The sequence below is a fragment of the Moschus berezovskii genome, chromosome 22, assembly GCF_049115385.1.
Source record: "Moschus berezovskii isolate FMDL1 chromosome 22, NW_MosBer_1.0, whole genome shotgun sequence".
In the NCBI taxonomy this organism is placed as follows: domain Eukaryota; kingdom Metazoa; phylum Chordata; class Mammalia; order Artiodactyla; family Moschidae; genus Moschus; species Moschus berezovskii.
The window spans coordinates 41,527,918-41,555,818 of record NC_142481.1 but is presented as its reverse complement, the minus strand read 5'-3'; the positions used below and the strand labels follow the sequence as shown (position 1 = coordinate 41,555,818).

The following is a 27,901-nucleotide window of genomic DNA, read 5'->3' as shown; positions in this document are numbered from 1 at the left end:
TGTATTGTTGTGTTCCTTCTTGTATACAGATTAGCTCTTTGGGTTCTCCTGAAGAGATTTTAAGGTGGTATTTGTAAGATGGAGCCATCTCAAGGTCTGAGATATCATGTGCATTTCCATCATTCAAGGCTTTTAAACATTTTTTAAAAATTAAAACTTTTTTTTTTTGGCATTTAAATGTTCTGTCTGTAGAAAGGACTGGTAAAAGAGTCATAGGAAAATACAGGTTTTCCTGAGCTTGAAGTGAAAATTGAGGTATAGGTTTTGATTCAGTTTGTGATGGAGTTCATAAATGTACAAGTACAGGCATGGAAACGTCATTAGTTCTTTCTCTGTCTCAAATAACGGCTAATATAGAAAACAGATAAACCGCTTAACCAGTGATTTATCTAAACCAATGCTTTTGTGTTAGTATTATAGGTCTTTCATAAAGGAAAACTCTTCATAGTTTTAACTGGTTGTTGTTGTCATTTAGTTTCTAAGGCGTTTCTTGACTCTTTGGACGACCCCATGGAGTGTAGCCTGCCAGGCTCCCCTGTCCGTGGGATTTCCCAGAAAAGAATGCTGGAGTGAGTTGCCATTTCCTTCTCCAGGGGATTGTCCCAGGCCAGGGGTCGAACCCTCGTGTTCTGTGTTAGCAGGCAGATTCTTTACCACTGAGCCATCAGGGAAGCCCCATTTTAACTGATAAGCCAGTCTTACTATCACAAATGAAAAACTCCTTTTAAATTAGCATTAGACAAAGCAGAAAGTTTAATTAGATAGATGGGCTAGAATTTTGCATAAGAGTAAATTTACTGTTTTGTCTCTCTTAGGTCAAGTGGTTGCTATTTTTCTGTTCCCTCTTTTCTCTCTCTTTATTCACTTTGGATAATTATACAAAAGATCTGGAAATAACTTGAGTTCTGCCCAATAGGGTGTTTGTTCTGGAGTACTCTGTGATGGGTTGGGGCTTCCCTGGTGGCTCAGCAGTAAAGAATCTGCCTGCAGTGCAGGAGCCACAGGAGATGCGGGTTCGATCCCTGGGTCAGGAATATCCCCTGGAGAAGGGCACGGCAACCCACTCCATTATTCTTGTCTGGAGAATCCTTTGGACAGAGGAGCCTGGTGGGGTTGCAGAGAGTTGGACACGACTGAAGCTGCTTAGCACGCGCGCACTCTGCAATGGGTTAGTGAGAGAAGGCTGTGCAGACATGGGGGAAGGTGAGTCTCAGGGCTCCTCTGGTTGAGCAGGTTGTTCACTGCGTGAAGACAGTGCCCGTGGGGAGGGTTGAGGCTAAAGTCTGGTTTGTGTTCTCCAAGTCCTGCTTTAGGGCTTAGGGCTGCACTAACCCAGAGTAAGGTGTACCATCTTCTAATTCTTATAATTGTGCCTCAGTGGCTGATAACAGCCTGAATATGCATTGCAGTTTTATTTGAAAATCAGTTGTTTCTGCCTTTTCTGTTTTGCTGTCCTTCGGGAAACTTCTGTAGCGTCCAGATGATTTCTGTGTGTCTGTATACACGTTGCTGTTGTTCAGTCGCCCAGTCATGTCCACCTCCTGTGACCTCATGGAGTGCAGCACACCAGGCTTCTCCGTTCCTTACCGTCTCCTGAAGTTTGCCCAAGTTCATGTTCGTTGCATCTGTGGTGCCCTTCAGTCATCTCATCCTCTGATGCCCTCTTTTCCTTCTGCCCTCAGTCTTTCCCAGCATCAGAGGGTTTTCCAATGAATCAGCTGTTTGCATCAGATGATCAAAATACTGGCGTTTCAATTTCAGCATCAGTCCTTTGAACGAATATTCAGGGCTAATTTCCCTTGAGACGGGCTGGTTTGATCTCCTTGTTCTCCAAGGGACTGACTCTCAGGAGTCTTCTCCAGCACCACAGTTCAAAAGCATCAATAAACATCAGTTCATTTCAGTTCAGTTGCTCAGTCATGCCTGATTCTTTGCAAACCCGTGGACTGCAGCACGCCAGGCTTCCCTGTCCATCACCAACTCCCAGAGCTTGCTCAAACTCATGTCCATCGAGTCGGTAATGCCATCCAACCATCTCATCCTCTGTCGTCCCCTTCTCCTCCTGCCTTCAATCTTTCCCAGCATCAGGGTCTTTTCAGATGAGTCAGTTCTTCGCATCAGGTGGCCAAAGTATTGGAGTTTCACCTTCAGCATCAGTCCTTCCAATGAATATTCAGGACTGATTTCCTTTAGGATAGACTGGTTGGATCTCCTTGCAGTCCCAGGGACTCTCAAGAGTCTTCTCCAACACCACATACATATATAATAAACATATATATGCTATTTATGTGCTACATAAACACATATACACATGCATCATATATGCTTGAATATAAGGTCAGATATTCTTTGAAAAAAATCCCTCATAATAAAGGTGTCATCTTAGATGTGTTTGATTCCTTATGAAGTACGTTATGGTGTGGGGCCCTCTCTTAGTTACTTTGTGTGAACTTCCTTGGGGAAGTTTGGGGAAGACACGGTATCTTGAAATAGCCTCGTGTAGTGCTAGTTGCGGAGAAAGCGATGGCACCCCACTCCAGTACTCTTGCCTGGAAAATCCCAGGGGCGGAGGAGCCTGGTGGGCTGTAGTCCATGGGGTCGCGAAGAGGCGGCCACGACTGAGCGACTTCACTTTCACTTTTCACTTTCATGAATTGGAGAAAGAAATGGCAACCCACTCCAGTGTTCTTGCCTGGAGAATCCCAGGGACGGGGGAGCCTGGTGGGCTGCCATCTGTGGGGTCGCACAGAGTTGGACACGACTGAAGCGACTTAGCAGCAGCGGCAGCAGTGCTAGTTGTGGGTGCTTGAAAAGATTTATAAAATTGGAAAAGAAAAGAGGCAAAGGTACTCAACATAGGTTTAGTAATTATTCTAGAGATGAAAGATTACTTTAAAAAAGTAATATGGAAGTGGATATGATCTCAAATGTTCACAGGATGAACAAATAATTCATATACCCTATTCTTGTGGCTTAGTTGGGTATTTTCAGTGAAAGTGAGGATTTACAAAGTGATGTCTCAAGCAGTTTTTACAGATAGGAAGGTTTGTTCTGGAAAACTGTATTAGATGACTCAAAAGATGACTCTGCTGCTGCTACTGCTAAGTCACTTCAGTCGTGTCCGACTCTGTGTGACCCCATATACAGAAGCCCACCAGGCTCCCCTGTCCCTGGGATTCTCGAGGCAAGAACACTAGAGTGGGTTGCCATTTCCTTCTCCAATGTGTGAAAGTGAAAAGTGAAAGTGAAGTTGCCCAGTCGCGTCCGACTTGCAGCGACCCAATGAAGAAAAAGATCCTGGTATTAAAGAGTGAAGCAAATTGCTTCCTGAAATGTGTGCGTGAATAAAATAATTATTTCTAAGTTAACATTTTATATGATGTAATTAAGTTGATATATTTTATAATTGACTTTTGGCTAGCTTTTCCCTCTAAAGTTTGTACATTTAAGTCGGCTAACTTTTGGAGGGTATTCTCTTATTAGAAATATAAGGCATTGTCAGCCTGGATGGGAGGGGGTTTTGGGGGAGAATGGATACATGTATATGTATATGTGCGACTGAGTCCCTTCGCTCCTCATCTGAAACTTTCACATTGTTAATTGGCTATACCCCCAGTGCAAAATAAAAAGTTAAAAAAAAAAATAAGACATTGTCATATATTTTGGGTCTCTTTATAATTTAGTCACCTATAATCATTATTATTTTTAAACAGAAACTGAGGCTTCTTGAAGAGCTTGAAGACACATGGCTTCCCTACCTGACACCCAAAGACGATGAATTCTATCAGCAGGTAAGGTCTTTTAATATTTGTCAGTTTCCATTGATTCTTTTTCCCCTTGATCTACCTCATTTTACCTACGAAGCAACTGTGGTCTAGAGAGATTAAATGAGAGGTTAAAGGTCTGATTTGGTCACCCATTGATTCACCCCATAACATGTAAGTTCCTGCACAATGTTTCTGCTGTGAACTTAGTGCTTTGGAATAGTGGACTGTCTTTTCTTCCCCAAACGTTCTATGTTTTTCCCTACTTCCTTCCCTCTGCTTCTGTTTCTTCTGCACAGAATCTTCTTTTGCCCCTTATCCTGTTGCCAGATGACTATTCTTCAGGAGTTCACTGAAACATCACCTCCTTTGTGAACGTTTCTTTAACTTACCTTACCTCCAAATAGAATTGATTGCATTCGCCTCTGTCCTCCTTGTCCCATGTAAATACCTTGATTGTACCCCTCACGTTGCATTGCAGTTATAGGATTCTCTGTCTCTCCCCTGAATTAGTCAGCACTCTTTCAATTACAACTGGCAAAATCGCAAACAAACTCATTGTGGCAAAAAAGGGAATTTATCGACTGATAACTTAGATGTCAAGGATAAGCACACGGCCAAATCCAGTTTCTCGAAAGATGTCATCAGATCACTCTTTTCCCCTGTTTCTTGGCTTGGCTTTTCTCTGTGACCTAATGCTAGACAGGTGATCCCTTGATGGTGTAAGAGGACTCTGACAGCCCTCGGAGGGGTTGGGGGTGGTGGTCTTAAGCCCATAGGATTTTAGAAGAAGGTGGTGATGTCTTCTTTCCTGGTTCTGATTCTCCCAGGCGTGATCTTGTTGGCCTGGTTAGAGGCATGTTCCTCTCCCCGAATCAGTCCTTGTGTTCAGAGTACTGAAATGCTTCTGTCTGCCTGGCCTAATATCCTCACCTCCTTGTGGAGTAGGGTTGGAGTATGACCATTCTCACTCACACTGCAGGGAGGGTTAGGTCAGAGATGGAGGATTTTTCCCAAAGGGAAATTAGAGCCCTGTTAACACCAAAGAAGGAGAGGAAGGCACGCTGGGAAATAAAAATAGGCCCTTTTCACCCCTTCTTTCCTATGAGGATGTTAGCTCTTGGTGTGTAAGAACTGGGCCACATCACCTTGGTTTCTCCAGCACCCAGTGTATGCCTGTCATCACATTGTTGATTCTCAGTAACCATGGAAAGAAGAGAGAAACGAATGAGCTTTACCCAGCCGGAATCCCAGATCTCTTGACTTCCAGGGTATTCTGACTTCCAAGACATCATGTGTCATCTCCCGTGTCATTAGAACTTCACCATCTGTCACCTGATCAGTCATTTTTTGGATTGTTCTCATTTTCCTCTTTGTCCTTTTTTGTTAATCCTTTAAACTGAAGTAAACACTTAAAAATTTTTTTAAAAAATTTTTTAACCAAAACGTAAATCTGAGTCTGTCAGCTTCCTGCTTCACAGCCATGTGGCTATTCATTGCCTGGATCCTGCATTTCTAGCCTTGTCTTCCCCACTCTTTTACCTTTTTACCCACGCTGAGTTTTGGCTCTCAGTGCTTTGGGGCTTCCCCGATGGCTCAGTGGGTAAAGAATCCACCTGCAATATAGGAGACACAGGAGACTCGGGTTCGATCCTTGGGTCAGGAAGATCCCCTGGAGAAGGAAATGGCAACCCACTCCAGTATTCTCGCCTGAAAAATCCCATGGACAGAGGATCCTGGTGGGCTACAGTCCATGGGATCGTAGAGTCGGACATGACTGAGCGACTAAGCACACACTCAGTGTGTTGCATTTTGGGTCTTCCTGTTACATCCTCTCCCTCTCCCTTAATTGGTGAACTTCCGCATGACCTGTTAGTAACAGTTCACGTGTCATCTCCTGTGGAATGCTTCCCTGACACCTCTGTAGCCCAGAGGGTTGTCTCTGCTTCCTCCTGTGTGCACCTGTAGTACTTCGTGTGTCCTTTAATTATCCGAGGTTATTGTAATGATTATATCTACTACTGTGGGCAGGAATCCCTTAGAAGAAATGGAGTAGCCATCATAGTCAACAAAAGAGTCTGAAATGCAGTACTTGAATGCAGTCTCAAAAACGACAGAATGATCTCTGTTCGTTTCTAAGGCAAACACAGAAGAACTGTACAAAAAAGATCTTCACGACCAAGATAATCATGAAGGTGTGATCACTCATCTAGAGCCAGACATCCTGGAATGTGAAGTCAAGTGGGCCTTAGGAAGCATCACTACAAACAAAGCTAGTGGAGGTGATGGAATACCAGTTGAGCTATTTCAGTTCCTGAAAGGTGATGCTGTGAAAGTGCTGCACTCAATATGCCAGCAAATTTGGAAAACTCCGCAGTGGCCACAGGACTTGGAGAGGTCAGATTCCATTCCAGTCCCAAAGAACAGCAATGCCAAAGAATGCTCAAACTACCGCACAATTGCACTCATCTCACACGCTAGTAAAGTAATGCTTAAAATTCTCCAAGCCAGGCTTCAGCAATATGTGAACCATGAACTTCCAGATGTTCAAGCAGGTTTTGGAAAAGGCAGAGGAACCAGAGATCAAATTGCCAACATCTGCTGTATCATGGAAAAGCAAGAGAATTCCAGAAAAACATCTATTTCTGCTTTATTGACTATGCCAAAGCCTTTGACTGTGTGGATCACAATAAACTGTGGAACATTCTGAAAGAGATGGGAATCCCAGACCACCTGACCTGCCTCTTGAGAAACCTGTATGCAGGTCAGGAAGCAAGAGTTAGAACTGGACATGGAACAACAGACTTGTTCCAGATAGGAAAAGGAGTACGTCAAGGCTGTATATTTTCACCCTGCTTATTTAACTTATATGCAGAGTACATCATGAGAAACGCTGGGCTGAAGGAAGCACAAGCTGGAATCAAGATTGCTGGGAGAAATATCAATAACCTCAGATATGCAGATGACACCACCCTTATGGCAGAAAGTGAAGAACTAAAGAGCCTCTTGATGAAAGTGAAAGAGGAGAGTGAAAAAGTTGGCTTAAAGCTCAACATCCAGTAAAGTAAGATCATGGCATCCGGTCTCATCACTTCATGGGAAATAGATGGGGAAACAGTGAAAACAGTGGCTGACTTTATTTTTCTGGGCTCCAAAATCCAAAAGATGGTGATTGCAGCCGTGAAATTAAAAGACGCTTACTCCTTGGAAGGGAAGTTATGATCAACTTAGCATATTAAAAATCAGAGACATCACTTTGTCAACAAAGATCCGTCTAGTCAAGGCTATGGTTTTTCCAGTGGTCATGTATGGATGTGAGAGTTGGAGTATAAAGAAAGCTGAGCACCAAAGAATTTATGCTTCTGAACTGTGGTGCTGGAGAAGACTCTTGAGAGTCCCTTGGACTGCAAGGAGATCCAACCAGTCCATCCTAGAGGAGATCATTCCTGGGTGTTCATTGGAAGGACTGATATTGAAGCTGAAACTGCAATACTTTGGCCCCGTTGCAAAGCGCGGACTCATTTGAAAAGGCCCTGATGCTGGGAAAGATTGAGGGAAGGAGGAGAAGGGGATGACAGAGGATGAGATGGTTGGATGGCATCACCGACTTGATGGACATGGGTTTGAGTGAACTCCGGGAGTTGGTGATGGACAGGGACGCCAGGCGTGCTGCAGTTCATGGGGTCGCAAAGAGTTGGACACGACTGAGTGACTGAACCGAACTGAACTGAATTGTAATGATTTTTTCTCATGCTCCTCTGTCTCATCCTCTGTACTATGATGTATACAGGGCCTTGCACCTAGTAGGTATTTAATTAGTTTGCTTGAATGGATGAATGAATTACTGTAGGCGTTAGTTCTTTATTTATTTTTAGTAAATATTTATTCATTATTTGGCTCTGCAAGGTCCTAGTTGCAGCATGTGGGATCTTTAGTTGCAGCATGTGGGATCTAGTTCCCTAATCAGGGATCGAACCTGGGTCCCCTCTATTGGGAGCACAAAGCCACTGGACCACCAGGGAAGTCCCTAGTTCATTAAAAAAAAAAAAGACGTATAATAATATTTGGTGTTATTTGAATTTTATTGACTCCTCCCCAGGGAGGTGGTATCTATAGTAATCTACAGGATTTATACAGAAATGTTATACCCGACACTGGTAGACTTTTCTCTTTTGAGCTTTTCTAGTTTTCCAAATTATCTAAATGATCATGTATTCTTTGGTAATCAGGAAAAAAATAATTTGAAAAAGTACTCTTACAACAGGTAAACCCTCCGAATGTAATCAGTTCTTAAATCCTTGCTAATATTTTCATAGATAGAAACTTTCTGGTACATGGTAACACACATTGTTACTAAGCAGCCTCTGACCCACTTCAGCTTTTGTATGGCAGAAGTTGTACACAAAGAGTTAAACACCAAGGTTAGCCCAGGTGTTCTGAGCCAGACATACACTGAACCAGGAAAGGAGACGCCAAGGCAAACAGAACAACTCTCAAGGTTTCACTTTTATCTTGCTAAGACCCACAACAAACCTGATACCAATATCTAATCACTTTAAGTGCACCCTATAATAAGGGAGTGTTTAGACCAAACCTTAGTCCAGTAAATCTCTTCTCTTAAAAGATGAAGTGAAAATACTTTTTAATGACATGAATGAATAGAAAGGTCAGCCCTGACACTGAGTCCCTTACACAGGTCCTAGCCACAGGAATGCCAGCCCAGCTGCTAGTCATCAAAACAAGCAGTTTCTAGATTGGGTCTGTTTATTGACCCTTCCTGCCGGTGTGCCAGGGATTGTGCTCAATGTTTTCTGAACGCTTGTCGCATTTCATCCACACAGCAGCCTCTTGCATTCATTCCACAATTACGGATTCAGCAACCTCCTCTTCTTCAGCCTTCGATTGCTTGAGATAGAGATATTGATTTCCTCTTTCACAAATCAGGACAGACTAAGCTCCATATCTGAGAGACAGAGCTGCAGTTCAGCCCAGATTTATTTGACTCTGAAGACCCAGACTCTGCTATACTGTTTGCTTCCCAGTATACCTTGCTCAAATTCACATTGCCTTCAAAGAATTTTGTTTGTTTGTTTGTTTCTTCTGATTAAGACTATAGAGAAAACCAGTGAAAGAAAACAGCAACAGTAACAAACTCCAAGCAGAAAAGCCAGAGGACCTCTTTTGGTTTCCTGCAGAGCACCGGAAAGTGAATTACATTGAACGTAACCTCTGGATTCCAGACATGGGAAGTCTATCCCTCTTATCCAGAGACAGCGCCACCCTTCTTAACTTACCCTGTTATTTTCAGTCATTCTGTGCTTTTTTTGTGTGGACTTCTCTGGTGGCTCAGTGGTAAAGAATCTGCCTGCAATGCAGGAGACAGGGGTTTGATCCCTGGGTTGGAAGATCCCCTGGAGGAGGGCATGGCAACCCACTCCAGTACTCTTGCCTGGAGAATCCCCATGGACAAAGGAACCTCGCTGGCAGGCTCCAGTCTATAGGGTCGAAAAGAGTCGGACACGACTGAAGTGACTTAGCAAGCAGGCAGGTGCTGCATTCTATGTGTCAGTGTGTTTTCAATGCTTTACATGTATTTGCTCATTTAAATCTTATCATGACACTCTGAGGCAGGTTGTTTTAAAAACCCTGCCATAGGAACTTCCCTGGTGGTCCAGTGACTAAGACTCCGTGCTTCCAGTGCAGGGGACCTGGGTTCTATCTCTAGTCAGGGAACTAGATCCCACATGTGGCAACCAAATAAATGAATATTAAAAAAAATTTCTTTTTTTTTTTAGAGATGAAACTCAGAGGCACCGAGAGTTTTAAAACTTTGTTTAAAACATAAGCATGAAGTGTCAAAGGCTGGAATTGAGACTGTCTGGGTCCTCCGTTTAACTAAGCACTGCCCTTCTGTATCTCCTGGTGATTCTGGAATTGCTTTGATTTTATCCCGATGATCCCACGCCTCTGTGTCCATCCCTTTTCTCCCTCATAACCTGCGATGCTCTCATTCCAACTGACTGTGCGGTGGTTCTACCCGAAAGTCTTGCAGGGACATTAAACTACTCTTGACCTATATGAATTCATTGTGTGTGGGCTCAGTTGCTGTCATGTCTGACTCTTTGTGACCCTACAGACTGTAGCCCACCTGGCTCCTCTGTCCATAGGATTCTCCAGGCAAGAATACTGCACTGGGTCACCATGCCCTCATCCAGGGGATCTTCCCAACCCAGGGATCGAACCTGCGTCTCTTGCATTGCAGGTGGATTCTTTACTGCTGAGCCACTGGGGAAGTCTATGAATTTGTTACTTAATTAAACACATGTACTTAGCCTTGACTTCCCAAGTGGCGCTAGTGGTAAAGAACCTGCCTGCCAATGCAGGGGACTTAAGAGATACCAGTTCGATCCCTGGAAGATGGGAAGATCCCTTGGAGAAGGGCACGGCAACCCACTCCAGTATTCTTGCCTGGAGAATCCCATGGACAGAGGAACCCTTTTGGCAGGCTACAGTCCATAGGGTAGCAAAGAGTCGGACGATTGAAGTGACTTTAACACTTCTTTGCTTCTGCACAGAGTTAACAGCAAAGTCTCTAAGATACATTTGAGGACATGCAGCTGAGGCTGAAACATCTGGTGGGGAGTGAGAGAGTTGGGGGGCGTAGAAGGAAGTGAGATTGGAGCATGATGGTCCAATTCTGCAGGAACTTGCTGCCCACAGTGAGAACACTGACCATGACTCTGAGTGAGATGAGAAGACATGACGGGGTTTGGAGCACAAGAATGATAGGATATGACTTAGGTTTTACAGGGATCCTGCCTTGCATTCCCTTCTCTAGTGACATTACCCCTGGTCCTCTTGTTCAGATCAGGCCTTTGCAACCCTCAGCTTCTCTTCATGGCTTCCAGACCTTGTTTACTGCCTGGGCCCTGGCAGTTCTAATTTTTCAGAATCTCAAATTTTTTCTTTTTGAGAGTTAACAGAGAGTTCTGTTTTGGAATAGGTTGCGTACGTGCTAAGTCACTTCAGTTGTGTCCGACTGTTTGCGAACCCCTGGACTATAGCCCACCAGGCTCCTCTGTCCATGGGATTTCCCAGGCAAGAATAGTGGAGTGGGTTGCCATTTCCTCCTCCAGAGGATCTTTCCGACCCAAGTGTCAAACTCTCATCTCCTGCATTGTCAGGTGGATTCTTGACTACTAGTGCCACCTGGGAAGCCCTTGTTAAATTGATTTTATAAACAGAAAAATCTCAGTAAAGAACACAGTAAATTAGCATTAGTCTCCCAGAGGCTTTCTTCTCTTCCAGTCTCACCGACAGTGTGAATTCAGGTCTTCATTTGTCATCTTCCACTGCACAGTTTTAAGAGTTTCCTAGTTGGTATGTTCCTTTGCTTGCCCCAACTCCATCAGAATTGTGTTCCAGTAAATATGGCCTGCAGATTCTTTACCACTGCACCACCAGGGAAGCCCCAAAGAAGTTGAATTTTTAAGTATATTTTGAACCTCTTTTGTGTACCTTGTTGTGTGTGTGTTAAGTCGCTCAGTCGTGTCTGACTCTTTGCGACTCCATGGACTGTACCATTGGGTCTCCTACATTGCAGGCAGATTCTTTACCAAAGTAGCCACCAGGGAAGCCCCCCAATATGGCAGACTTGTCATTCCTTGCTTTGTAAATTTGGTTGGGTCTCTCTTGCCTCTGAGGTCAGGTCCAAACTCCTCTGCATATGCTCTAAGGCCATTGATTCTGTGGTCCCAAATGACCTCTGCTGGTCTAGTGTCCACTGCTTTGCCTGACATTGTGTCCAGCCTCCAACTGCAGTCAGACAGTTTCTCACTACCTCTTGGCTCTACTGTGCCCTGTCATCCTTTCGTGCTCTTCTGTCTCTTGTCCCCTGGGTCTAGAGTACCTGCCCTCAGCCCCTTTTCTGTCTGGTGAGCATCTGCTCTTCTTAATGTTTGCCTTACTTAAGTACAGTCTCTTCTGTGTTGATACCAGGAAATCCCACTTGTGTTACGTTCTGCTAAGTCACTTCAGTCGTGTCCGACTCTGTGTGACCCCATAGACGGAAGCCCACCAGGCTCCCCCGTCCCTGGGATTCTCCAGGCAAGAACACTGGAGTGGGTTGCCATTTCCTTCTGCAGTGTGTGAAAGTGGAAAGTGAAAAGTGAAAGTGAAGTCTCTCAGTCATGTCCGACCCTTAGCGACCCCACGGACTGCAGCCTACCAGGCTCCTCCATCCATGGGATTTTCTAGGCAAGAGTACTGGAGTGGCTTGCCATTGCCTTCTCCGTGTGTTACGTTCAGAGTATATTAAATATCAGAACGCTTCTCACTACCTCTGCCACGTGCATCGTGGCAAAGGCTGCCTCCGTTTCTCTCTCTTGAGTGGTTGCAGTGGTTTCCTGATTTCTTTTGCCTCCATGTCCAGTTTGTTTTAACACAGCATCAGTAGTAGTTTTCTTCTTAAAGTATAAATCAACTCATGCTTCCTCGGTGGTCCTGAATTGCCTTCCACTTCAGGGGATGCGGGTTCGAGCACTGGTCAAGGACGTGGGTTTCCACATGCCTTGGGACCAGAAAACCAAAAGATAAAACAGAAGCAGTGTTGTAGCAAACTCAATAAAGACTTAGAAATAGTCCACATCAAAAATAAATAAATAAATCGATCAGTTCATTAGATTTTCTTGCACAAAGCCCTTCGTGGCTTCCCATCTTTTCCGAGTAAAAGCCTAAGTCCTGATGGTTACTTACAGAGCAGGGCAAAACCTGTCTCTGATTTCTCTCCCTTCATTTCCTGCTTGTCCTGGCCCCTCCCCTCCCACTCTGGCATTCTAGCTCTTCCTAGAATAAACCAAGCACACTCTTGCCCCAAGGCCTTTGTACTTAATGTTCCCTCAGCCTGGAACTCTCTTTGCCCCCAGCTGTCTGCAGGGCTTGTGTGCCCATTTCTTGCCTTCCTTGGCTCAGATGTCACCTCATCAGAGGCCTCCTCTGCCCATCCTGTGTAAAATTCAGCCCTGACACCCCTGTTCTACTTACTTGGGTTTGTTTTTCTCCATAGCACGTATCACATTCTAAAATGCATTAATACACCATAAACAGCAATACACAATCTAAACAATAAAATAAATTTATTTTACTAAATAAACAAGTAATTAATGAATAAATAAAATACTCTATATATACATATATATAATGAACTATATGGTGCTTCTCTGGTGGCTTAGTGATAAAGAATCTGCCTGAAATGCAGGAGACGTGGATTCAATCCGTGGGTCAGAGAGATCCCCTGGAGAAGGAAAGGGCAACCCACTCCAGTATTCTTGCCTGGGAAATCCCATGGACAGAGGCACCTGGTGGGCTACAGTCCATGGGGTTGCCAAGAATCAGACACAACTTAGCAGCTAGACAACAACAATGAACTATATATAGTTTATATTCATAGGGTATAAATATATACTAAATATAGTATGTGTGTGTATATATATATATATATATATATACACACACACACACACATATATGGGCTTCCCTGGTTGCTCAGATGGTAAAGAATCCATCTTCCATGTGGGTGGCAGTTCTATCCCTGGGTTGGGAAGATCCCCTGGAGGAGGGCATGGCAACAACAACAGTGAACTATATATACTGTATATTATATAAATATTGTGTGTGTGTGTGTGTATAAAAGCTCCAGAAGAGCATATGGAAGTTTTGCTTTCTCTATATTCCTAGCACCTAGTGCTTTGCAAATAGTATGTTCTAAATAAATATGTATGGCACTAGTGATAAAGAATCTTCCTGTCAGTGTGGGAGATGTAAGAGATGTGGGTTCAGTCTCTGGGTCAGGAAGATCCCCTGGAGGGGGGCATGGCAACCCACTCCAGTATCCTTGCCTGGAGAATTCTGTGGACAGAGGAGCCTGCCGGGCTCCCAGTCCATGGAGTCACGAGTCAGACACGACTGAGCACATGCACACAACAAAGAACAGTTTTGTTTGTGGAAGGATTTTCCAGACTCCATTCCTGATCATTTATTCCCTGCTCCCCTGGTAGTATATTCATACTTCTGTTGTGAAAAGTCTGAGATCTCTAACTCTTGGTTCCTATTTCTGTTTCTACTGTTAAACTATGAGATGTTATAAAATGGGCCCTAACTCATTTTTATCATTATATTTATGGCACTTTATACAGTGTTTGGTACAAATAAATATTCAGTAAATTTTAAAACAATTCAAAATGAACTACTGAATGAATGAGTGAACCGACATGTTTTCTCAGTTTGTAGCGTACTTTGTCGCGTGTTCACAAGGCTCCTTGTGGGAGCTGTTGCAAGGCCTGGGCAGTGCCTTGGGAAGATCGCCTGCCTCCTTTGGGAGACAGCTCAGCATCTTGCAGCCGGGGGGCTGGACCAAATAAGTGTCTAGCCCTTTTGTCCTGGGATGGCTGCCAAGTCATAAGTAATTTACAACGAAAATCATGTAGAAAATATTGTGATTGATATAGCGTGAATTTCTATAGAGTGCAAAATAAAGTGTTAACTGGCAAAATTTATTAACAGCCAGATTAGAAATATACTCCCATGAAATCAGAGTGTCCTGACACTTAAATGAAGTCCATTTCCCAGGTCACTTGAAGATTTTAAATTTTATTTCACTCTATGAAAGGTTGAGTTCCATTGGTCTTCATTTAGGAGAACCTCCTGTGAACTGGTACCTTATTCAGTACCATGTTTTGACATCACCATATGATGAAAGTCTTTCAGAACCATCCCTTGATATGAGAGGAAGAAGGAGAATTTTTTATATAATGGTTTAAAATAGCTAGAAAATAAAGCTTATGCTCCAGAGAAGCTAACATTCCATGTCTTTCAGTCATTGATAAAGGTCTGGCATGTTGGCAACTTATATCTAAAATACCTTTCCAGTTTACAAAACAGAAATAGACTTACAGACATAGAAAACAAACTTATGGTGACCATAGGGGGAGGGATAAATTAGGAATTTGGGATTAATAGATACACACTACTATAATAAAACAGATAAACAGCAAGGACACACTGTATAGCACAGGGAACTATATTCACTATCTTATGGTAACCTATATTGGAAAATAATCTGAGAAAGAATACATGTAACATATATATATATATATATAAAACTGAATCACTTTGCTGTATACCTGAAACTAACACAATATTGTAAATCAGCTATACATCAATTAAAAAAATACCTTTCCAAATACTTAATAAACTCTTGATATATAATCATCATTTATGTCATAGAATCTTTGATAGATCTTAAGAAATGTATTATGTGACCAGTTACTGCTAATATTATAATTACATAACTGTACACTCCCTGGAAAAACTTTAATGGGAATAAATAACAACCAAAAATTCTAACATATTTGAAAATCTGCCAACAGGTGTTCCAAATTATTGTGTGATATCTGATGTTCTACTTGTACCTTGTGTCCAAAATGTAAAGTGGACTTATTTGTTTGATGGAGTGAATTAATATGAAATTATTTAATGTTCATTTCTTTTCCAAAATTCATCTAATGTTCATTTCTTGAATTACAATAATTAACGTTCATTTCTTTACCCATTGTTGTCTTTAAAGAAAAACCTAACAAGCACTTCATGGCACTTTTATGTGTCAAGCACTCATCTAATTATGTCATAAATAATAAGAGAGGTATTTAAATTTAAGTTTGGAGAAGTTTTCTCCTGCATTTTTGGAGATTATGACAAAATTAATTAGTTATTGTTATTTGTATTCCTTGTGGTAAAATCAGAATTTCCTAGAGCATTGAGCAACATGTCAAGTCAGATTTCGACAGTACCAAAAGATATCTTGCGGAGAAGGCAATGGCACCCCACTCCAGTACTCTTGCCTGGAGAATCCCAGGGATGGGGGAGCCTGGTGGGCTGCCATCTATGGGGTCACACAGAGTCGGACACGACTGAATCAACTTAGCAGCAGCAGCAGCATCAGTAGAAGATATCTTGAAATATTTTGAAAATTTAGAGTCATTGAAAAGAACCTCCTGGCACATACAAGAGGTGTCATATTACTCAAAATTAAGAATTAGCTATTTGAAATTAAGAAATTTCAAATGTAACATCTTTTCTGATTTAAGAAGTAGTCTGCATTTATTTTTGAAAATTTGAAAATTGTACAGATGTCTAAAGAAAAAAATTAAATTTACATCCAAGTGCGTTACCCAGAGATAACTACCAGAAAATTTTGGCTCTGTTTTTTTCCAAATCTTCTTTTCTGTATTTTCACATATACTGTTTTTCTTTGTATGAAACTATGACCCTGTTGTCTAAATATCTTGTTACTAATTTCTGATATATCATTAGTTCATAAAACATTTTAAAAAATCCTTCTAAAATGTATTACTTACAGAGGAGCCTGGTGGGCTACAGTCCATGGGGTTGCAAAGAGTCAGATACGACTTAGCAACTGAACAACAGCAGCAGCAATTCTGGAATCGGCTGGAAAGAGGAGCAGATTTACATTCAGATAAGATTGTAAATTTGATAATAGGCAGATGAGTGAGTTTCAGGGTGGTTTGCAGAGATGGAGGAACAATTCAATGAAAATCTGAAATGAATCACTGGTTCAGAATGTGTGCCTATCCCTGGAGCTGATTGCCAAACAGTTCTCCACCCCTCCCCCATACCCCGACTCTGCAGAATTACACTTCCAGGTCCTCTCATCCTGGATGAAACATGTGACTGTTTCTGTCCAGTGATGGAAGGCAGCCATCACTTCTAGCCTGGGGTGTTTCATTGGCAGTGCCAGACCCTGCCAAACCCTCTTTTTCCTTTTGGCATAACCACCTGGTGGCTGCTTGGATCCCTGAGTTACTGCTTTAGTTCAGTTCAGTTCAGTTCAGTCGCTCAGTCGTGTCCGACTCTCCGCGACCCCATGAATCACAGCACGCCAGGCCTCCCTGTCCATCACCAACTCCCGGAGCTCGCCCAAACTCATGTCCACAGAGTCGGTGATGCCATCCAGCCATCTCATTCTCCGTCGTCCCCTTCTCCTCCCGCCCCCAACCTTTCCCAGCATCAGAGTCTTTTCCAGTGAGTCAACTCGTCACATGAGGTGGCCAAAGTATTGCAGTTTCAGCTTTAGCATCAGTCCTTCCAATGAACACCCAGGATTGATCTCCTTTAGAATGGACTGGTTGGATCTCCTTGCAGTCCAAGGGAGTCTCAAGAGTCTTCTCCAACACCACAGTTCAAAAGCATCCATCAATTCTTCGGCGATCAGCTTTCTTCACAGTCCAACTCTTACATCCATACATGACCACGGGAAAAACCATAGCCTTGACTAGGCGGACCTTTGTTGGCAAAGGAATGTCTCTGCTTTTTAATATACTATCAAGGTTGGTCATAACTTTCCTTCCAAGGAGTAAGCGTCTTTTAATTTCATGGCTGCAGTCAGCATCTGCAGTGATTTTGGAGCCCAAAAAAACAAAGTCTGACACTGTTTCCACTGTTTTCCCATCTATTTCCCATGAAGTGATGGGACCAGATGCCATGATCTTTGTTTTCTGAATGTTGAGCTTCAAGCCAACCTTTTCACTCTCCTCTTTCACTTTCATCAAGAGGCCTTTGAGTTCCTCTTCACTTTGTGCCATAAGGGTGGTGTCATCTGCATATCTGAGGTTATTGATATTTCTCCCAGCAATCTTGATTCCAGCTTGTGCTTCTTCCAGCCCAGCGTTCCTCATGATGTACTCTGCATAGAAGTTAAATAAGCAAGGTGACAATATACAACCTTGACGTACACCTTTTCCTATTTGGAACCAGTCAGTTGTTCCATGTCTAGTTCTGACTGTTGCTTCCTGACCTGCATACAGGTTTCTCAAGAGGCAGGTCAGGTGGTCTGGGATTCCCATCTCTTTCAGAATGTTCCACAGTTTATTGTGATCCACACAGTCAAAGGCTTTGGCATAGTCAATGAAGCAGAAATAGATGTTTTTCTGGAACTCTCTTGCTTTCTCCATGATCCAGCGGATGTTGGCAATTTGATCTCTGGTGCCTCTGCCTTTTCTAAAACCTGCTTGAACATCTGGGAGTTCACGGTTTACATACTGCTGAAGCCTGGCTTGGAGAATTTTGAGCATGACTTTACTAGCGTGTGAGATGAGTGCAATTGTGCGGTAGTTTGAACATTCTTTGGCATTGCCTTTCTTTGGGATTGGAATGAAGACTGACCTCTTCCAGTCCTGTGGCCACTGCTGAGTTTTCCAAATCTGCTGGCATATTGAGTGCAGCACTTTCACAGCATCATCTTTCAAGACTTGAAATAGCTCCACTGGAATTCCATCACCTCCACTAGCTTTGTTCGTAGTGATGCTTTCTAAGGCCCACTTGACTTCACATTCCAAGATGTCTGGCTCTAGGTCGGTGATCACATTATCGTGACTATCTTGGTTGTGAAGATCTGTTTTGTACAGTTCTTCTGTGTATTCCTGCCACCTCTTCTTAATATCTTCTGCTTCTGTTAGGTACATACCATTTCTGTCCTTTATCGCACCCATCTTTGCATGAAATGTTCCCTTGGAATCTCTAATTTTCTTGAAGAGGTCTCTTGTTTTTCCTATTCTGTTGTTTTCCTCTATTTCTTTGCATTGATCACTGAGGAAGGCTTTCTTATCTCTCCTTGCTATTCTTTGGAACTCTGCATTCAGATGCTTATATCTTTCCTTTTCTCCTTTGCTTTTTGCCTCTCTTCTTTTTACAGCTATTTGTAAGGCCTCCTCAGACAGCCATTTCGCTCTTTTGCATTTCTTTTCCATGGGGATGGTCTTGATCCCTGTCTCCTGTACAATGTCACGAACCTCCGTCCAGAGTTCATCAGGCACTCTATCAATCAGATCTAGTCCCTTAAATCTATTTCTCACTTCCACTGTATAATCATAAGGGATTTTATTGAGGTCATATCTGAATGGTCTAGTGGTTTTCCCTACTTTCTTCAATTTAAGTCTGAACTTCGCAATAAGGAGTTCATGATCTGAGCCACAGTCAGCTCCTGGTCTTGTTTTCGCTAACTGTATACAGCTTCTCCATCTTTGGTTGCAAAGAATATAATCAATCTGATTTCGGTGTTGACCATCTGGTGATGTCCATGTGTAGAGTCTTCTCTTATGTTGTTGGAAGAGGGTGTTTGCTATGACCAGTGCATTCTCTTGACAAAACTCTATTAGCCTTTGCCTGCTTTACTGGACAGTAATTCTCTGCCATAGTTGGACACGACTGAGTGACTGAACTGAACTGAACTGAACTGAATTCTGTGCCAGCCCACAAATAATATGTAAAATGATCAATATCATTGGGTGAAGCCATTAAGATTTGAGGGTTTTCTGTCACTGTAGTGTTATCTACTCTATTCTGCCTGATCAGTAAGGCAAGACATAGTAGAAGGGATGCAGTAAGATTGAGGAAGTGCAAAGAAGGGAGATGAATTACTCAAGTCTAAATGTGGGGAAATGACTAGGAAAGTGTAGTAGCACCGCCCTGCTCCTCAGAGCGCCTGTGTTAGATGTGTGATTACAGGTTAGGTGGCATCGCTGTGCACTGCCATTGAGCCTGCCAGGATCCATTTAGGAGTTCTGGTTTCTATACCTCGTTTATCCCAGTAGAACAGCAGACACAGACATACTTTCTGTTTACACAGCCCATGAGGAGTGCAGCGTAATCCAATAAACAAGAGACAGAACATTCTGGAGCCATGAGCCGTCACCCTAATTTTATTGCTAAACTGGCTACTCTCTGAGCAGGTCCCTGAGGCCTCAGTATACTGGAAGCACATTTAGCTAGCAGCAGTGATTAAAAGGAAGTTTCTCCGTACTTTCTTAACAATTCCAGTGTTCTTTAAATAATCCTTAGTATAAAACATTAAAGGGAAGGAAGATCGTTCCCAAGAACTTGGTTTTGAAACACACTCCCACTGGGACTGAGAGAGGAAGAAGCCTGGAAATAATACACACATGCATCCATAACACTCTCACTGCTATTGTTCAGTGCAGACTGGGCCTAGAGACTAATGAAGTTATATTTAACGCAGGGGAATTATAACTAAAGATCTGGGAAATTCACATAACCATATGAGGATCACATATAAATACCTTAACATTAAAAACAACACTAAAAATATAACAATAATAATGACATGGGAAAGTATTAAAAAATTTTTTTTTCACTGGTAACTCTTGTTCCTCTTGCCTTGGATCACGTGCTTCTTTTTCTTTGGCCTTAAGAGCCCAGGACTTCAGTACTTCCCCTTCAAGGCATTCTCTTTCCCCCAACTCTGTACCTGGCAGAGCCTTCTCATCCACCAGGTCTCTTACTCAAATAAACCCTCCCTGAATTTCCATCCTCCATTACATATCCCCCTGCTCAAGACACTCAGCGACTTTGCTCCTGTAGTAAGTCACTCTCCCTTCTGTACCACCCCCTTCTTCCCCTATCATTCCCATGAGTACGCTGACAAACCCTAGTGTGCCCTTTTCTCTTCCATTGTCAAAAGTCATCCCTTGGTCTAGCATTCCCCTGCATCAAGTCCGTTTTTCTCTTCCCTGTCATAGCAAAACCACGCCAATAGACAAATGCCATCTCTGCCACCTCCTCTCTCATCCCCAGCTGACTCCCATCAGGCTCTTGTCCCCCTCACTCTGTTGAAATGACCCTGGTCATTGTCATCAGTGATTTTCATGCTGCTCAGTCTAGTGGATAATTTTTTCCCCATGTCTCTTGGTCTCTTAGGGGAAGCTGACATAGCTGACGTGTCCATCTTTCTTGAAATACTCCTCTCTTCTTGGCTTTTGCGTTCATACACTCTCCTGGTTTTCTACCTCAAAGTTCTCCTTTGCTGAGCCTTTGTCTGTGACTCAGGAAGTGGCTTCGGGTTTCCTTCTGTGTTTGTGCTGTTCCCCTAGGAGACCTCAGGTCTTTAAAAATCAACGTGTGGTGTGCTGACGGCTCCCACCTTGAGTTCCCTGGCCACACTCTGTCCTCTGAGATCCTGCTTTATGTCTGCAGTTGCCTCCTTATTTCCACCTGAAGATTTTGTTGCCATCTTCTTGGCTATAGCTTCACAATAAAGCTCCTCATTCTCTCCTGTCCTTCTCCCTGTTTTGCTTTACCTCAGTCTCTCTTATTTAAAAAGAAATAGTAAATTGGGACTTCCCTGGTGGTCCAGTGGCTAAGACTCCTCGCTTCCAATGCAGGGAGCCCAGGTTCAGCCCCTGGTCAGGGAACTAGATCCCACATGTCACAACTAAGAATTCGCATAGTGTTTCCATTTGATCTGCCTACAAAATACATATTTTACCTGTTCATTTATCTCTGTCTCTAATTCAGACCCATTATTGTTTTTCTCCTGGGTGGTTGTAATAGCAACAGAGTTTTCCACTTTGACATTTGCCTCTTTCCAGTCCATGCCCGATATTTTAATTAAGAATGATTTTTATGAAATGTAAATCAGCCATACAACACAGGGAGCTCTGCCTGGTGCCCTCTGGTGACCTAGATTGATGTAATGACGGCCTGAATTTCACTGTGTAGAATCAGGGAGCTGATTGGCTGAAAAGTGAATGAAGTCCTAAACTGCATCAATAAATCCCTGTGTTTCCATATTATGGGAGGACATTATCTTATAGTGCTCTCCTCTGGTGATACCAGTAGAATTATTACATTTTTCTAAATTGCAATGGGATATCTCATCCATTTATTCAGCCAGTATTTACTGAGTACCTCCTGGGCACTCGTATTATAGTTGGAAACAAAACTATCATGGCTTTTGGGTTCGCAGGACTCAGTGTCTGACTCGCAAAGAAAAGTTATCTCTCTTTCAGTGAAAGCACTGAAGCAGAAGCCAGTTTTTCATTTATTGAGAGGCTGTGCAATCTTGTGGTTAAAAGCTCATGCTTCTGGAGCTCGACTCTGGAGCCTGCAGGTTTTAAGTTCCAGCTCTCCTATTATCAGCCCTTGTGACTTTGGACAAGTTTTTATTTATTTTATTTATTATTTTTTAATTTTGCTGTGCCACGTGGCATGTGGGATCTTCGTTCCCTGAGCAGGAATTGAACCCACGACTCCTGCATTGGAAGTGTGGAGTCTTAACCACTGGACCACCAGAGAAGTCCCCAAGTTTTTGGAATGTCTCTCTACCTCAGTATTCTCATCTATGACCTAGAGATAACATTAATAATAGTACCTCCACATAAAGTTGTAAGAAGTAAATGAGTTGTTATGTATAAATCATTTTGAATAGTACACAACACTTGGTAAGCCCTTAAAAAAATAAGTGTTAGGCAGCAATTGATCAGATTGTGTCTTTTTGGAGGGCCAAAACCTGGAAGAAAGGTTGAGGGTGGGAGAAATAGTCATAGAGGGAGCTTGGAAGACCAAAGACCAAATCATTATTATCATTTTATTTATGTTGTTGTTGTTTAGTCACTCAGTCCTGTCTGACTCTTTGCAACCCCATGGACTGCAGCACGCCAGGCTTCCCTGTCCTTCACTATCTCTTGGAGTTTGCTCAAACTCATAAAATTTTGTTTATAATTGTCTATAATTGAGCTTGGATCTAAAACTCTTTGGTGGAGAGTTGATGACTTTATTTAGTTTTCTCTTTTAGGCTGGAGAGATGTATATTTAGAAATACCCCTGACAGTTGTTTTTATTCTCCTAAGGCTTAAAAAACACACTTTTGAAATAATAAAATTATAGCTATCCATAAACACATGTTTTTGCTTTGCTTTTGTTCTAGTGGCAACTGAAATATCCTAAACTAATTCTCCGAGAAGCTGCCAGCGTGCCCGAGTTGCTCCATAAAGAGGTTCAACAAGCCTTTCTCACGCTGCACAAGCATGGCTGTTTATTTCGGGATCTGGTGAGGATCCAGGGCAAAGACTTGCTCACTCCAGTCTCTCGCATCCTCATCGGTAACCCCGGCTGCACCTATAAGTACCTGAACACCAGGCTCTTCACGGTACCCTGGCCCGTGAAAGGCTCTGATGCAAAGTACAATGAGGCCGAAATAGCTGCTGCCTGTCAAATCTTCCTCAAGCTCAACAGCTACCTGCAGGTAGAGACCATCCAGGCTTTGGAAGAGCTTGCTGCCAAGGAGAAAGCCAACATCGATGCCGTGCCAGTGTGCATAGGTCCAGATTTCCCCAGGGTTGGCATGGGGTCCTCCTTTGACGGGCACGATGAGATTGACATGAAGAACCGAGCGGCGTACAACGTCACTTTGTTGAATTTCATGGATCCCCAGAAAATGCCATACCTGAAAGAGGAACCATATTTCGGCATGGGGAAAATGGCCGTGAGCTGGCATCATGATGAAAATCTGGTGGACAGGTCAGCGGTGGCAGTGTACAGTTATAGCTGTGAAGGTACAGTCTGCTTTATGAAGAAGCAGCCCTGAATGTAACGTGACCAGAGTCACGCAGGCTCTGGAGATATGATCGTATATGCATGCATGTGTTTGTGTGTGTGTATGTACGTAGATGTTGTGTGTCCTTCTAAGGTTTCCCACGCACATATATCTACAGCAGATGCTTCTTTCTCATCCATTTGTGCTATCTGGCTCATTGTTTTCCTGTGCTCAGAATATTTTCCCTTGCAAGCACTGCTTGTCACTGTCTTTCTCAAGCCCTGGAGAGCCTCATCTTGGTTTCACACACCCAACTGCCTTTTTCTAAAGCTCAGAGTAGATCGTACAGTTGTTATAATTAACTTGCTGATAAAGGGCCAGGAAAACAAAAATCTGTCAAATCCTTCCAGGTTCCCACAGGTGTACATTTCCAGTCTTGCCAAAATGTTTTATTACGATTGACATCACTGTCTTGAAGGGAGTGATTTGTCAACTGTGGGCTTGTTCTTGGCTTCCTCCAGTTTTGACTACTGTCCTTCCTCGTCAGAAACAGCTGAGGTGGGTTTTATAAGCTGACAGACCTCTGTTTTCAGAAGTATCTCTAGCCCCCCCCACCCCCCCGCCCCTCTGTCAGTTCTGCAGTTTTAGACCTGAGAGGGTTTCTGTGGCCAGCCTGTTCTTGCAGTTTCTGAAACCTGGTGCCCTTGGAGCAAAGATCATAGGCTACCTTTTCTGTGGTCGGCACAAAGTTTCCTTCTCTGATTGTTCAGGTTCTGTGTCTTAAAAGTCCCTAGTGTTTTTCAGAACAGGATTGTAAAAAAGGTAGGTAGACAAATCAAGGACAGAGTGACCTTTGCTGACTTCTTTGCCTGATCATTTGGCAAAGGAATAGAAGATGTAGTATCAGCTCTTTTGGTGATGGAGAGGGAGGCCTGGCATGCTGCAGTCCATGGGGTCGCAAAGAGTCGGACACAACGGGGTGACTGAAGAGCAGCAATTAGCTCTTTTGCCAGTTTCCCTCTTCTTCTTGTTCATTGAAAAATGCTTGGAAAACCAGAGTTCTAGATATACCATCCAGGAATCAACTGGAACTTTTAAGGGTCATTGTTTCCTGAAAGCATGTTTTTTAATTGGATTTTGTTGTTGTTTGGTTCTTATTTACTAAGACAACTGTTTTGGAAAAGGGATTTTCAAAAAGAAGCTGTCCTTGCTGTCTATCTCACTATTTCCCAGTCTCAAAAATTCCCTCTGGATAGCTGAAATGTTTTCCACCTTTACTTTCAGTCTTCAGCCAAGAGCACGGAACTAGTTTAGCAGTTAGAAATTTTACTAGTTTCACTGGCATCTCAAATAATGGTGCTGACCCAGGAAAATTGCTTGCAGGAGATTTGATGCTGCCCTAATGGAAAGAACCGCGAACCTCTGATCTTTAATAAGGCCTTGCCAGGGATTTAAGGACTATCACATCCAAGAACTCTGATGTTAACGAACAATGGAGTTTGTTAGTTTCTTTCTTAAGGAGGCAACTCTCTGAAACCGAGGCAGTGGTATGTGATAGCTCAAAGAGCTACAAAGATATCTTTGTGCTCCTGCAGACTCTCAGCCTTTCTGTTTAATAGTCCTATTGTACCCCCAGAGCGTGGGTGATCAAATAGTTTTTGAAACCTAGAATATCTTGTGGAGAGGAATGAAAATTTTTAATGACTCGTTTCTGTGGTTGGGAGTAGTTAAGATTGATAAACTGTACAAATACACGTAAAGCTTCATCCTTGCGCTTATCAGCTAGATGGGGGAACTGCAGAATGCAAATCTATAGGGGCAGGGTAACTCCTTTGTGTTCTTCATCCCCAGAATTCCCAGAACTCAATCTCATAATAGTAGCAATACTGGGAGCCCTCATTTATTGGGCACCTACTGTGTGCCAGGCACTGGGAGAAGCATTTTACATTTATTAACTGATGTTATTTTTGCAACTCTGTAAATGAAGTACTACTGCTAGCCTCATTTTACATATGAGGAAACTGAGGTACAGGAGGATGGTTAACTTGCCCATAGGTATACAGCTATGAATCAGCAGAGCTAGGATTTGAACTAACAGCTAAGGCTAAATGCTTTTTGAGCGGGTATTTCCTACCCCTACAGTATAGCTGGGCTTCCCTGGTGGCTCAGTGGTAAAGAATTTGCCTGCCAATGCAGGAGATACAGGAGACGCAGGAAACATGGATTCGATCCCGTGTCTCTGACCCTGGGAAAGCTGAATCCGTTGAAGCATGGACGTTTGTTTCCATAATTCTTAACTCTTTATTTCAAAGTGAGTAGCTTTATACTTCTTAGATGTCTTTGAGACCAGGAAAAGCTAGGTTATAATTACAGCTAGAAGTTTTAGAGCACTCATAATTAAAAAAAATTTTTTTCCCCCTTAGCCTCTCAGCATCCCTGTCTAAGGTCTCAAAGCTCATTTGATCTTGTTTATTTCAGTGTGTCATGCCATATCTGTGTTTGTTGTTTCTGAAGTCACTTCCACTGCTCAGTAAAACTTGTTTGATCTTATAAGTCACATTTTTTTTAACCCCCATGCAATTATTTATTCAATTAACAGTATGCATCTACTGTTTGCCAAGCACTCTTCTAGAAACTGAGAATGTGACAGTGAACAAAAGTTCTTGCCCTCGTGGAGCTCTGGTTTAGCAAGGAGAGACAGGAAAGAAACAAATAAGCTTAAGTATATTGCAGAGGTAAGGCACAGGCTTCCAGTTTAAAATGGGAGAGTTAGCCTTCCTTCAGTTGGGTAAGCTTGGAGCAAAGATTGGGAGGAGCATGTGAGTGAATTTTGAAGCCTGAGAGATGGGACATGACTTTGGGATGTTTCAGAAGCAATAAGTATGGATGGAAGAGAGGCAGAGAAGAGGTCAAGTAATAGAGGTGAAGACAGACTGGAAGACTAGGGGTGGGAGGTGGCAGAAGATAGGACCTTCTAACATTGCTACAGTGTGTGCCAAGTTGCTCCATTGCGCCCAACTCCTCGTGAATCCATGGACTAGCCCTCCAGGCTCCTCTCTCCATGGGATTCTCTAGACAAGAAAATTAGAGCGAGTGGTCATGCCCTCCTCCAGGGGATCTTCCCAACCTAGGGACCAAACCCGGGTCTCTTACATCTCCTGAATTGGCAGGCAGGTTCTTTACCACTAACACCAGCTGGGAAGCCCAGTATTGTACAGTTCAGTTCAGTTCAATTCAGTTCAATCGCTCAGTTGTGTCTGACTCTTTGAGACCCCATGAATCACAGCACGCCAGGCCTCCCTGTCCATCACCAACTCCCGGAGTTCACTCAAACTCATGTCCATCGAGTCGGTGATGCCATCCAGCCATCTCATTCTCTGTCTTCCCCTTCTCCTCCTGCCCCCAATCCCTCCCAGCATCAGAGTCTTTTCCAGTGAGTCAACTCTTCGCATGAGGTGGCCAAAGTAATTGTACGGTAGGCTCCCCTTATCCACAGGGGATGCCTTCCAAGACCCTCTGTGGGTTCCTGAAACCATGGATAGTACTGAACCCTATGTAGACTGTTTTCTCCTATGCATCCATACCTATGATGAAGCTGAATTTATAAATTAGGCACAGTAAGAGATTAACAGCTATAACTAATAATAAAATACAACAATTATACCATAATAAAAGTTCTGGATTCTCTCTTAAAGTATCATATTATACAGATTTAGTACCTTGCCTATCTTATCTAACCACTTATCACTCATTGTCACCGTAACTTTTGCAGTTTGAGGTGCAACAGCAAAACTAGCTTAAATTTCTTTTTCCTTCTTCACAACTTCACAGATAGAAGATTTGTTCTTACCATAGATGTTAGAAACATTGGCATACAACTCTTTCTTTTTCCATACTAAGTTGAGAATGTTCACTTTTTCATTTAAAGGAAGCACTTTACAACTTCTCTGTGGCCCGTTGGGATTGCCAGCGTCACTGTTCTTGTGCTCTGGGATCATTGCTAAGTATAGTAAGGCAATGCAAGCACTGGATCCAGTAATGCAAGCTTACCGGAATGCAGGCAGTACCATGACAGTTGACCTGATAACCGGAGGGTGACTAACCAGGCTACCTTGGACAAAAGGGTGAGTTACTTTACAGGCAGGACAGAGGAGGATATCATCGTGCTGCTCAGAACGGCATGCAACTTAAAAACTTACGAGTTGTTTATCCCTGTAACTTTCCATTTAATATTTTCAAGATTGCTGTTGACTGTGGGTAACTGAAACTACAGAAAGCTAAACAGCAGATAAGGAGAGGCTGTTGTATTATAATAACAATCCTGGGCTTGTCCTTGGAGTGGGATGGGGAGCCATTGCAGCTGGGGTAGAAGGGACTCAGGACTGGAAGCAGGGGAGCTGCAAGAGGCCATTGGGTAGTTCAGACTAGAGACGGTGGATCGGGTTAGAAGAGGCAGAGGTGATGAGACATAGTTCTGTCGAGTCCCATATCTTTTCACCAGAAAAGATTGGCAGTTCCCGTCAGAGAAGAAGCCCAGCAGCAGCAAATTGCCCAGAGAAGGCTAGGGATTTCCCTGGTGGTCCAGTGGCTAAGACTCCATGCTCTCAATGCAGGGGCGGTAGATTTGACCCCAAATGGCAACCCACTCCAGTGTTCTTGCCTGGAGAATCCCAGGGACAGTGGAGCCTGGTTGGCTGCCGTCTATGGGGTCGCACAGAGTCGGACACGACTG

At 43.1% G+C, this 27,901-nt stretch overlaps 1 protein-coding gene and 1 long non-coding RNA gene across 4 annotated transcripts in view; one reads left to right on the top strand and one right to left on the bottom strand.

Annotated features, from left to right (window-relative positions):
- The window catches only part of FTO (FTO alpha-ketoglutarate dependent dioxygenase), a 439,075-nt gene that overhangs the window by 110,800 nt on the left and 300,374 nt on the right, over positions 1-27,901 (top strand). For all 3 annotated transcript variants that reach the window (XM_055412757.2, XM_088830202.1, XM_088830203.1), the window contains exons 2-3: positions 3,714-3,791; positions 22,561-23,188. In XM_055412757.2, coding sequence (XP_055268732.1) covers positions 3,714-3,791; positions 22,561-23,188 — 706 coding nt within the window. The remainder of the gene's footprint in view (positions 1-3,713; positions 3,792-22,560; positions 23,189-27,901) is intronic.
- LOC148774413 (uncharacterized) lies at positions 11,249-16,430 on the bottom strand. Its single transcript, XR_016035810.1, has 2 exons — positions 16,178-16,430; positions 11,249-14,536 (listed from the first exon to the last, which is right to left on the bottom strand). It is a non-coding gene; the product is annotated as an uncharacterized LOC148774413 (long non-coding RNA).